Here is a 13,088-nt window from a genome sequence, read left to right as displayed (position 1 = left end):
TCCTCAGACAGCAATTACCTTACACGGTGTCATGATTCCTCCTGACGTGAAAGCCATGTCAGCTATGGGAAGAGTAAATGACCTTATGGCCACCACAATACACAGGTACATGTCAGCTGGGAAGAAATGGGTAGTACCACAGATGCATGATCCTGAATATGTTGTTCACAACAGGAGAAAGTCAAGTCTGCCTCTTCGCACTGTGGAAGCTGTTTTCCTTGAGTCCACTCCAGCTCCAAATACACTTAATCTCCAGATAGTTTATCTGCTTCGTCTGTCACTTTTCTTGGTATCTATTCATTGTGACTGTTACTATAAAGGATTTCTGTTATCTGCATGGTCAGTCATTAAGGCCAGGACAAGAGAAATAATTTCCCTAAGACCATACTGGGTTTTTCTCCTGCTCTGGTGTGGCTTGTGGTTTATTGGTTTATGATGCAAATCACACTTGACTTCCCTTCCCACCCAAACCCATCCCGAAAAAAGAACACTTAAAGTGTACATTACAGATTGTCTCAAAGCTTCAAGTACCTGAACACCATTTTAGAAAATACCTTATCAATGCTGTTAATATTTAAACTCAGGGTAACCGTTAACAGAAAACACAGATTAAACAGTGCTAGATGTATTTATTAGGCATCCATAACAAAGGCTAGATGGTGCAAGAACTTAGTATGGTGTTCTTTAACCTCTGGAAGCTAAGTTCAAATCCTGGATTAGATCAGAAGCAAATGTTAGTTACTGTCCTCATCCTTTTGTGAGCTTCATAAACCACACCATTCATAACATTTAGCAATTCCCTGGTACTCTAATTTTAGATCTCTGGCAGGCTGGCAGTATTTGCCTGAAACATCACCCTACTCTGTAAACAGGTGTTGATCCTGATGGGAAGGGAATAAGTAGGTTCTGCTGACTCAGAAGTGGGCAATTTTACTCCCTCAGTCCAAGGAAACTGTTTCTGCGAGGGAGGCCCTAGAATGTGGACTACAGCAATGAGTATATTTTGATTTGAATGCATTTATATTTTGTTTAATAGCAAAGCTAAATCCCAGGGGACAAAAGAGTTATCTCTGTTGCTTGAGTATTACTGGAGAGCAGCACGAAAGCCATGCCTGCACATAGCCTCATCTTACCAAATCAGGACTGACATTCATTAATAGAGCTGTTTGAGTTTGCACACTGTCTTTGCCACTCCTGGCTCAAGTCCAAATAGAGTAGTTAGTACCTTTCCTTTACACTTACTAAAAGTCCCTGTGGAAAAGGTTTACCTGCTTTTAAGATGCTGATTACTGATTAGTGTGTTCACTGTATCTCCATTTAAGAACCTTGTTAAGTGTAAGAAAAGTATGGAAGAATGATTCTGAATTAATTTGTTTGGAACACTTCTGAGTAACAGCCTGTAATTTGAAAGAGCTTAATTTAATCCTTCAGTCCGGCATTGCACCAGTAGACTAATTGCAAAGAAATATTGCTGAAGCTCTCTTTTGGTCCCAAAAGACAAAATTCTTCTAGAGGAAGCCCTAAGAGACTGAAGTGATTAAGGCTGCTGGACTTGTAAAATCTCATTGTCTCTAAATGCATTTCTCACCCTTTAAAGCATACATGCAATTACTCCTTCGTGGCCTATAGTCCCATTAATAGGAGCTGGAATATCAAACTGTCTAGCAAGATCAGTTCATCTTGGCCAGTTTGAAAATTGGTTGATCTAGCATGGCCCAAGCAAAGAGAAATGAATTTGTTAATGGCTTGCTGCTTTTAAAATTGTTACAACTCTGTTGTGCCAAATGTTAATAGAATTCTGCTGAACAAAAATATGCTCTTGATATTTTCTCTTGAAGAGCTGATTGAATATACCTTTCACCTGGTGAAAGGGAAGAGAAGAGGCTTTGCTGCAGCATAGCTGCTATGCATTACCTCAGTGGTATAAAAAAAAGCCAACATATTTAGCTACAGGAGGGTTTCTATATACTTCAACTTCTGGAGGATTTAAAATTGCTGTAATGGCTTCTAATTCTTCCCTTCTTTTTTTCTGTATGGGAAACACTGTTGGAAGAAATGAGTGTGCTGGGGGTCTCTTCTGTGTCTCCTTGAACTGCAGTTACTGTGACCATAAACAGTCAGCTAAACCATGGGCAAACTGCTATCGCTGAAAGCTGTAGTAAAGACAGAGGAAGATCAAACCGATCCTAAAAGAAGGCCACATAGAAGTGTTTTTCAAAACCCAGGTGCTTACCACTTTGCTGCTGTAAGTGGTAGTTTTGCAGCTGTAAGTAATGTAAGCAATCAGCAAATACTGAAATGTTATTGTTTCATGGATACTCTGGCCTGTGGCGATAGAGTTACTGATCTGTAGGAATTTCCCGTCTGAAAGCACTGGTCTAGCTTGACAAGAGGGCTCCTTTAAAGACTGCAGCAAAAGCTATCCACTTTGAAGGCATTACATCTTCCCACTGATGATCTACAAGCATTGTTTTGACATGACTGAGAAATAAAGTCACAGGGCTATGAACAGTTAAAGATTAACTAATCTCTGAGATAGAATGATCAGAAGAACTAAGAACCTTTTAGAAGAGACTTCCTGTAGCAGGGGTGAATAAGTGATTTGACTTAAAGGGGGCAAAAAGCAGAGGCCAGGCTAGCCTGCTGGGTAGCTAAGTGGAGAGCGATTAGATACCCTGTGAGTTACTCATGCCTTCAGTGTGTTTTGTTTTAAGAGCTCTTTTATCTTAACTTGTGCTGACATAATTTCAGTTGATACTGTACAGGAGACTCCAGCTCCTGGCCAGCTCTGGGAATACAGGGCACTGTGTGACTCCGGAAAGAAGCAATAGCTTGAATCCTCCTGTGTCTGCTCTTAAAAAGACCAGGAGGGGTCAGGTTTGCAGCTTTATCACTCTTCCTCAGCAGTAGGACGAAGGACTGAGCATAAACACGTTACAGAAACAATATACGTAGTTCAGATTTATGTGCCTAGTATTTACTAGAATCGTTTTTCTTCGTAGCAGAGAAAAGGAAACCAGGCATACTTCACAGAATTTACTGATAAAGCTAACCAACTGAGCAAAACCCCCCTCGCTCTCTTTCAGATATGTTTAGTATTGAGAGAAAAATGAATTGTTATTCTTCAGGCAAAATATTAGCATGTGGTCTCCAAGAACTTGATTCTCCCCTATGAACTGCATATTCAACTCTTACTGAAGTTAGAGATACTTGAAGGTCCACAGCATTTTACAGGTTTGGTCGCTGAACAGCAAACCTATCAGAGATTTTGGCAGCTTCATCTTTTAAAGGGAAAAGGAGGACTCTAACAAATTAATTTTCAAGGTCTTTGTTTCACAAGAGCTCAAGTAATACCATGTTAACACCTATAGTTCAGCTTTAACCTAACACACGACAACAAATTTTTGCATGCTGCCATTTTTAATCTTTGGGTTTTTTTTCATAATTGTCAGAAAGGAGCTGATTGCCAGGCTGGAACAAGTGGAAAAAGAAAGCATGGATGCTGCTCAGCTGGCGAAGGAGTATGCAGAACTGACAGAGGAGAACCGAACACTGAAGCTGGCCCAGACGCAGTGTGTAGAGCAACTGGAAAAGCTCAGAATACAGTACCAAAAAAGACAGGGGTCCTCATAACTCGCAACTAGCTTATGTGAGGCAGTTACTACAGGATTGGTCCTGTGCTGGAAAGAGATTTTAAAATAAAGGTCTGTTTAATATGTTATAATACTTTACTACAGATACAGAGTATTTAGAAGTCTATATTTGATTTAATGCTTGCCAGCCAGTAGCTTAATATAATGGATATTTCATCCATTATATAATGGATATTTTATTTCAAGTAACATAATTGAAGTTAATCTATCCTCATTATATGTTCTAGTAGATCAGGTTTCCTTTCTAAACATATTTCTTCCAATTTAAGAAGATATGGACACACTAGAAAATGATATAAATAGTCTCTGTGTTGGGAATTTGGACCATACTAAGGCATACAGCAGGGACAATGTTAATATATGGAATACATGTATGTTAATTTTAGTTTGGTGAAGATTTTTTTAATTATTTTCCTCATGCCTAAAGTGTTTGGAAGTTATCTTAACACAGATCTCCTCACTGGTAAAAATTATACTTCATTATTCCATGTCGACTTTACGTTGTTGTATAAAATCTGAGACATTGCACATTAAAAATTGAAGTAACATAATTATTTTTTATCAAATGAGTGTACTGGCAGTAAAAGTTTGCAAGTTATGAAATTAAAAGGAAGCAGATGAGATCAACCTTTCCTTCCTCAAGCATAAAGATAGCTTGAAAGTCTCTTTATTGTACTTTTTGGCATGCAAGAAATGAAAAATTAATATATGAGTATCACATCATAGTTTCCACTGAGAATATGTCAGTAAAAGTACTGTGAGGATATTTTGTTCTTATTTTCCCATCTGTTTTGAAACATAAGTGGCTGTAAGTAGGGACAGGAGTTCCGTGATACACAAATGACCTGGAAGTAAAATGTTAGTTTTACTTGCTCTATTTATCCCTGTATTTTCCTAGATCAACTGAAAATTCTTTGTTATACTTCCATTTCTATTCATACAGTATTTTTTTCATTAAAAGCGGATATAGAAAAGCCATTTTATGTTCTGAATGTTCTTAAATCACCCTGCATTTTTAACTCTGCTTGACAGATGCAGCTTGTTACATCTTCATGAGGTTGGAATTCAACTTGATGTGTCATTAGTACTGAAATGTGTCTTAGTAATTGAAAACTGGGAACTTAAGATTTCTGCCAGAACTTTTGCTTTGATTATTATCACTAATCTATTATAAAAATGGGATTTTCTGTTAATCAGAACAATTCCTGGGAAAGTCTTTTGACACCAAAATGTTCCCCTGTAATTCCGGCAGCAAAGGGGACAAAAAAATACAGCTGCCCTTTATTTCTCTGTGATAACTACCTACAGTATTCCCTGCAGATGAAAACAGTCTCCGCATTACTACAAGCACTTGACACTGCAGTAGGAGAGTATGAGGAGGTAGCGGGAGAGGACAGCCTTGTCTCCACTTCTCCTCCTGAGCCGCAGGGGCGGGGGCACTGCTTACTCCCTTACCCTGGCCACTGCGGAGACACAAAGGGAAATCACCCGCTCTGAGGCATGTGCTTTCTGCTGGGATGCTCTGCAGGCAGTATAACTCTGTATTAATTCCTCTTTCTTTGTTATCTGAGGGTCCAATTTTCACTGCATCTTGTGAAAGTTGAAGAGAAAAAAACATAATGAATAAAAAACACTTGGGATAGCAAGCCTAGGAATGCTGGAAAAGCCTTGTCTGAGTTTTGCGCTGATGGGAAACATAACCTGTACAGACTTCAGGATTTTGCTTTGAGCACAGGATGCTGCATAATCCTAGATATATAATTTTTATCTGTATTTATGTGTTTTGAACAACAAGATTGTCATTTTAAAAATTAATTTGCGGATTTAGTCACAGATTTTTCTATCTAGCTTTGGAAACAGCCAGTCTGGTGATTTCAGTGAATTCATTGGAAACTGCACAAAGTACATAAAATTATTTCATTCGCAGAGTGACTTTGGATGCAGATAGATCAGACAGCAGAACTTTACTTATAGATAACTTTGTTCACCTTTAAATTTTCTATTTAAGTGCAGCCATTATGTTTTAGATGTCAGAATAATATCAGATCACACTCTTTGAGAAAAACCTGAGGAAGAGCCAAAGTCATGTGGAGAAGGAAAGCTGGGCATCGTTTGTGACACACAGCGATTTGAGAGTAGCCAGGGAATATGGCTTTTCTAACCTGTAGAGACTGACCAGTATGGAAGTCTTCAGGAAACATTTTTACAGGTGTACAGACACCAAATCTGTGGTGTGGTCCGGCTACCAGTCTGGCTAAATATGGAACTCTTAAAACATCCCAAACTAATTGAAGTCAGAGATCTGTATTTGATCCGGACTCTGGCTATTTGTAGTCAAATTTTTCCTCTTACTTTTAGTTATGGTGAAAGTAAAAAATAACTGCTTTGTATCAATATATTTGCCTGCCAGCATGGATGCTCGTGTGCCTGAGAATAGTGTCTCAGAGAAATTGCATCACAATCCAAATGAGTAAAACTGAAATAGAAGTACCAAGGACGAAAAATTAAAGTATCTCACAAAAACAATTTTTTAAAGAAAAAATAGCAGCGAAATGGGATTCTAAGACAGGAGGGTAGATAAATGGAATTTTCCAAAAATATTCATAGGCAAGTGAAATTAAAATGCAGAAAAGTCAACATAACCCAGAAGATCATTCAAGTGTTGCAAAGAGTAAGAATGGCTAGAACAACCTTCTGAGAGGTAACTGCTCTATCTATCATACATCTCTTGATTTTTTTATCAAGAGCATAATAATGATAAACATGTTCATATTCAATAAATCTCCGATTTTGACATGCTGAATTTTTCTTTAGATATTACTTCAAACTGCATAGCTCTGCTAACTTAAGAGCTGAAATTAAGTTTTTTAAGAAAATATTTGTTTGTCGTATTTATGCTGTATTTTCCAAACAGACAGTTATGATTTGTGTCCTTCTGGAGAGAAGACCTTAAATTGGTCTGCTAGCTAGGTCCATTGTAAGTATAGCACTGTAAAAAAGAGTTTTATACAATTATTTCAAATAATGTTTTTACATCGTATTTCACCCAAGAACTTAGAAGCCAGTTTCAGCTTTTGAGTTCAACTGCCAGTGAAATGTTCAGTTTTATAACTTCTGACTACAGCCTGTGACAACTGCAGTTGTATTCAGCAAAACAACAGCACAGTCTGAGGCTCTTGCTGGCAATTCACCAGTGGTCAGAAGGCAAGGAAAGACACGTGAAAGGCTCAGATGACAAAAGAAGTTGCTAAATGCATACAGCTACATAGGTACATTCTGTTACACAGAAAAAGTGTATTTCCTGCTATTATCCGGGTTATTCGGGTTAGTAAAAGTAAGCAGGCCACTACAATGACAAATGCATTTGCTTCAGACCACTTAGGAAAACAGTGAAGTACATGGGTTTAAAAAAACAAAGCCCTGTGCTTTCCATTTCCTATTATTACAAACTAACTTCCTTCCATCATAACAAATGCTGAACAAGCTCAATTTAAGTATTCCAGTTAGCAAGGATATGACTCATGCAGTCTTGAAACAGCCAAAGGCCAGGGTGATTTTACACTTGAAAAAAGTCTGGAAGATAAGGACCTGCAGGTCTGGGTTTGGCAGCTTTTTTTTTAATGTTTCCTTTTCCAGGATCATCTTTATTTTGGCTGGTTTTGTGAATTAATAATCTTTGGAAGGGTGCCCCCCCCCCCCCCCCGAGGCGTTATTGCCATCTAGGCCTTTGTGAGCATTGCACACTGTTCACAGCAGGTACAGATATGCAAGGGTACAAGGCAGAGGTGTGTTCTCAGCCTTCCTTTGGGCTATGTGGTTGAGGAGCTCTGGCACGTGTCCATTTGCTGCTCGGACTCCAGTCACAGACAGCCTTGCAGAAACGAGCTAGTCGCCGTCTTAGTCACGGAGTCACTTGGTGGTTTTTCCTGCATAAAATTCTTTGCTTGTTCAGCACACAAGATGGAAGTGTCGAGAGGAGCAGGGGATGCTGCTGTCTGGAGGAGCCTTGCCTCTCTTCTCGTGGAAGGTGCAAGGTGTGCAATGACCGAAGAAGAGGGTTGCAGGGAAAGGACGTTAGTTAGGTCCAGGCAGCGATGTAGCAGGGGGAGCGCCGGCCCTGGCCAGCAGGATTGTGAGGAGAGTTGACAAAACATGGGTGCTGGCATGACTCTTCTCTCCCATGCACAGACTTCCACAGACATACGTGCACACCCACAGCCCTGAAGGTCTTCTCCCTCCTGTTAGAGGGTCCTGGCATGTATATGCGTGGATAATATGGTGAACATCCTTGGAAAACCCATGATGAAACTGTCTTCATGACAGACCTGGAAGGTCTGCAGCAATGAAGGCCTAGGGCTATTACTGAACAGGTACTGAAAAGCTGGACCCCGTTGTCCATCCTGCTGGGCTTCTCTGGGACAAGAACAGACATTTTAAATTCAAAGAAGTCGATTCTTTTATAAGAATGAAAAAAAATCTACCTTGCTTGGGACAGTGCCAGTCACCTCTAGGTTCTTCAGTGCTCCTTACAAGGGATGTCATGCGTTACTCATACCTGTATGAATGAAAGATAACAGTCGTTCACAAAAGACTGTTAACCTCAGCCCAGGCTTTCTAGACTGCACAGTCTGGTGTTTACACTGTAGAAAGCACAAGATCTAGCATATGAGTCACTCAGCTTTTCTACACACCAATCATCAGTTCCCCCTTCTAAACCTCAGTTCCTCTAATCCCCCCCCCGCCCCAACCACAACCCCATGCATCTGTACCCCTTACTGAGTAAGCAGCATCAGCCTAGAGCTCAGATCCAGTTGACTGGTGATCTCGTGACGTAGTCTGATGATCGCCGTGTGCTCGAGATGGTTTCCAAACATTACAGTCATACAAAGTTTGTGATTCGGTGCTGGTATACGGCAGCAAGGCACTCTGCCAACATGCAGGTGCTGGCTATGAGATATGCTTGCTTTCTTTGAACTGGTTAGGAAAATATGAGAGCAGGTGGTCTGTGGATTTAGTGATTTGTCTGAATTTTGTATTAGATTTTAATACAGAAATTAAGGAAATGAAATGAGGATGTGTGTGCTGATGTAACAAATGTGTGGCCAGATGCCAGACTGTGCCTTGGGTGCTCAGGATGACTAAAGTGATATGAGAACTGTAAGTGATGGAAAGGAAGTAGTTAGAGCTAGGAAGAGGAACTGGTGAGTGAGCTGTGTGCCTTAACTGCTTGCTTTCTCGCTTTTTATGGCTTGCACCAGTGACATGTATAGGCTGTTGTCCTTAGCTCAACATTAAGAAGCTTTTGTTTGGATGTTTCCCAAGGCTTTTCCAAGCCTAGTCTATGCAAACATTTTGTACTGGAATATTTACTTCATTAAAGTTATGTTTTTGTCTAATATGTCTAGTATCAACAGAGCTATACTGCAATAAAGATGCTCACAGCATTGTAGATGGTTCCTCTATAGAAAGAGGAATAACCAGTATCAGTATATGACTCTTCTCCTAATCATAGAATCATAGAATCATAGAATATCTCAGGTTGGAAGGGACCCATAAGGATCATTGAGCCCAATAGCATGCCAGCTGCTGTATTTGCATTAAAGATAAATAAATTACAGCCTTGATAAATAGCCTATGTATAGTGAAAACTACACTGAAGCTAGAGCACTTCAGTACTGAAATAAATGCATCTCCACTAATGGGCTTTTGCTGCTTTCATTGTGCAGGTAGGGTTTGGTGCTTTTATTAACTAGTTCCCCAATTACCCACATGAAGGGATAGTGATGTAATGTTCTGTGATCACAAAACTTCCACCTCTGTCTTGTGACTTTCCTACAAGTGTATGACGCATCTCAGCACACAACCCAGATTTCCCTGTGCCTACAGACTTCCTCCACAGCCGCTGCATCACAGTGCTCACCCCAGCTCGCTCCTTTGACTCTTGCTTTTCACACTCCTCTGCTGTGCTTGGATAGCTGAAATAAGTCCACCAATCTGAATTTTTAAGAGTAGTCAGAAGCAAATGCATCATTTAAAAACATTACCTGCTAAAAACCTTGACTGTCTTGTGGTCAGACCCTTTTGTATTCATGTTATGCAAGTACATCAGTATATAGATTTGCTGATTAGATGTCAGTACAAAATAATACAAGGCAAGTGTTAATATTCATGGAAGACAGAGGCACATTCAAACATACTCCTATAAATACTGTTCTAAATATTAGGTTTATTCAAGGAGCTCATTCCCTGGTTGTGTGTCTAATTAGAAAAAAAGCCCACTACTCATATATGAAACAGTACCTCATTATGAAGTCATCTGCACCAAGAAGAATATGAACACTTATTTTTGAAATAATTTCAAAAAAGGACTATTCTTTCAAGGAAAAAAAAACATATTACAGTTCCCAGCTAATATAAATTACATCCAGCTATGCATTAACTGCTAAAAATGTGCTTAAATCTATTTATAACCTTTTAAATAGCTCTCATTAGTTTAAGTCTGTAAAAGACTTACATTTGACTGTATGAGCTCCCTCTGGTGGGTAATGTGACATCTCCCACTACTATTAGGAAGCAGAGATACCTCAGTAAATGTTTTGGGTATACAATTATGTTTGCCCAAGTGGAGTTTTCTTTATGTAAGTGTTTATAGCTACTAATTCTTTATATATCTAGGTATAGGGCAGTATACTAATTTCTCACCATCTGATCACATCTGAAACTACCAAAAGAGTGATATCCAATATTTTTAATATACTACAGATACTAGCACAAAGGTGTAGTTTTCAACAACACATTGGACAACAGCTAACATGAGCACCCAAGTTAAATGAGTTCTGGCATCCTAGAGGAGCTGACAGAGTTCATAGTACTTACAAATTATATTGTAATAGCTTTATTTAGCCAAAGTACTTCTGTTGAGTTCAGTTGGTTTTATGTGCCTGGAAATCTGGCCTATATGGCTTTACTTTCTCAAAGTACTAGACAGTAGTAACTGAATGCAGACACTTTATGTAAAAAATAATTATTTAATGGTACAAAAACGAAGTATCAAATATGCTTTAAATAACATAGAACAGCTGACTGATGTACTTTTTTTTTGCTGGCAAATTTTAATATGCCTTAAATCTCATACAGCCTGGTACTCATGAGTTACACTTTTCTAAAAGAAAACACAAGTGTTATCTTCCTATTTTTCTCTTTGTATTTAGGGTAAGTAATCTGAACATGGGAAGTGTTAGACTTCAGAAGAGTGCCCTAATACATGGGCAATGTTCTAGCCACAGTTCAGTTACAACAACCCAAAGTGGTTATGCTGGACTATTAGGATTGTTTTACCAGCAATGAATTTGGTGGCTCTTGCACACCCCACAGTTTACTTGAACAACCACGTTTTTTGGAAAATTTGGGTTCGTAGAATGTTTTGGAAGGAAAAAGAGCAGAAAAAGCATGCCAGTAAGTTTGCTTTTCTACTTTAGCTATTTCAGAATTCCCCTTTAATTAACAAAAAGAGGTTTATGTTTTTGTCACTTGGCTGAAACCTGGCAAGAGACAAAATTCTAGTTACACTGTATTTAAAGGTGAGGCATGAAGTTGAAAGAAAACATAAGCAAGATTTTACCAAAGGCAGTGGACAATATTTTTGCTAGCAGTTTTTGATAGCTGTGTATCTCCTGAGTATGACTGTACATGCAGTGTTTTCAGATGTTTATGATATTCTCCTAATCCTGTAATTTCTATTCAAGAGACTTTTAATTCACAGTTTGACTGCCAGAGTGCTCTGATGTAAATCTACCACTATATTACTGTCCAAAAGGCAATCGTCACTGAATTTTTATCAAGAGAAAGTGGCATTTAAAAGTACTTCACATTGCTTCTGAAATGAGGGTGTCCACATCTAAGTAAGCAGGGCTGCCTGGTAGGTAATGAGCAATGCCAAGAAGGCACCACATGGTAAACTGGAATTAGGCCCTGGTTCAACACAGCATGTTACCATGGGGCACTGTGGCCACATCAAACAAATCTCTTGAACACATAGCTAACTTTAAGGGATGAGTAGTTCCCACTGATTTGCCAATAGGACTATTCACAGTGTTAAACTTTTCTTCATGCACTGAAGTGTTTTGCTGGATCAAGGCCAGAGAGACCAGCACCTCAGCTTGAAACCTGACTGTTGCAAGTTCATTGGAATTTAATTACATGCTTGGAGTGTTTAAATACCGTGCTGTGTTGGGGCCTTTCTGTTGAGCTGCCTGTCAAGGAGCTAAACAGGTCCTCACAGCGTCTAATAGCAGGGAGGACCTTCATGCTGTGAGGTGTGTACAAAACTCAGGCATTTTCCTCCAGCACCTTGATCTGGGTCTAGGTCCACTTGCAGCTGCCAAACGACCAGATGCTGGCATAAGATGTCAAAAGTAATGAAGAAAACATTCTCTTTTGTCATTCCTGGTAAGCGCATTTGTTCCCACTTGCACAGCTGCAGCCATGCCAACCCTTATGAAGAGGCTCTGTAAGGCCATTATATGGAACTATATGAGTTTAAAAAAAAAGGAAGTAAATACAACAGAAGAAATGTCAAACATTGACAAAGCACTATAAAACACATCTAGAAATGGCTCTTAACTAGAAAAGTAACAGCATAATACCGTTAAAGAATTTTAGAAATACTCCTCTTGCTTTTCTTTTCCTTGGAAAGATTTAGCAGAAATACTGGACTAGGATGAAAATGCCCTGAGTGTCTCCATCAGATAGGTCCATTCCTTCTTTCCTTTCCCTTCACATGCCCCTGCCTACTCTTCCAGTAAGAGGAGATCTCAGCTGCTTCAAAGATGAGATAGAGAAATAAATGTTTTTCAGAGTTGTGGTTGCAGCACCCTTTTCTTGGAGGAACTCCCCTCTGCTTTTGATGTAGGGACTGGGCAGAGGAGGAGTGCTTGGGTTAAAGGTGTGTTGTCTGCCCTCCACATGAATGCCTGCTCAAATTTGGATGTGTAATAAGCATACAAAATTTTCAGTTTGCGTGTGGCAAGTAGAGACTTAGAGCTAAAATATTTCCTAGCTGAACTTACTCTGTAACCCAAGAGCTTCAATGCATTGGTGACTGTTCAGCACCCAGATTGCTCTCCCCCACAAATGCATACTTTGGACAGGCATATATGACCACAGACAATTTTGCTTGTGATTTCATCTCACAATTTGATTCTCCCATGCTGTCAATACCCTTCCTTTGGTCATTGTAAATGGTGAAGGAGGAAGATGTCTTGTTCAAATACAAAATGATCAAACACCTGGACCCAGGTAGGAAGAAGACTCTGCCTTTAAATTTGGCTAGAACCCATTGCTACTTTTCTGATTTGCTTTATCATCACTAATCACTACTAATCAAACCAAAGCTTTTCCTTCTTTGTCTTTCTCCTTTCCCTCCCCTCCCCTCCC

The 13,088-nt window shown here is 39.4% G+C and overlaps 1 protein-coding gene across 2 annotated transcripts in view; it reads left to right on the top strand.

Annotated features, from left to right (window-relative positions):
- Window positions 1-4,615, top strand: part of MAP3K7CL (MAP3K7 C-terminal like) — a 31,284-nt gene extending 26,669 nt beyond the window's left edge. For both annotated transcript variants that reach the window (XM_010585287.1, XM_010585286.1), the window contains one exon: window positions 3,453-4,615. In XM_010585287.1, the coding sequence (XP_010583589.1) occupies window positions 3,453-3,633 (181 nt within the window). In that variant the 3' untranslated portion in view covers window positions 3,634-4,615. The remainder of the gene's footprint in view (window positions 1-3,452) is intronic.
- Window positions 4,616-13,088: the final 8,473 nt, after the last annotated feature.

The sequence above is a fragment of the Haliaeetus leucocephalus genome, unplaced genomic scaffold (assembly GCF_000737465.1).
Source record: "Haliaeetus leucocephalus isolate CR32 unplaced genomic scaffold, Haliaeetus_leucocephalus-4.0 Scaffold93, whole genome shotgun sequence".
NCBI lineage: Eukaryota > Metazoa > Chordata > Aves > Accipitriformes > Accipitridae > Haliaeetus > Haliaeetus leucocephalus.
This window is presented reverse-complemented; position numbering and strand designations above follow the sequence as displayed.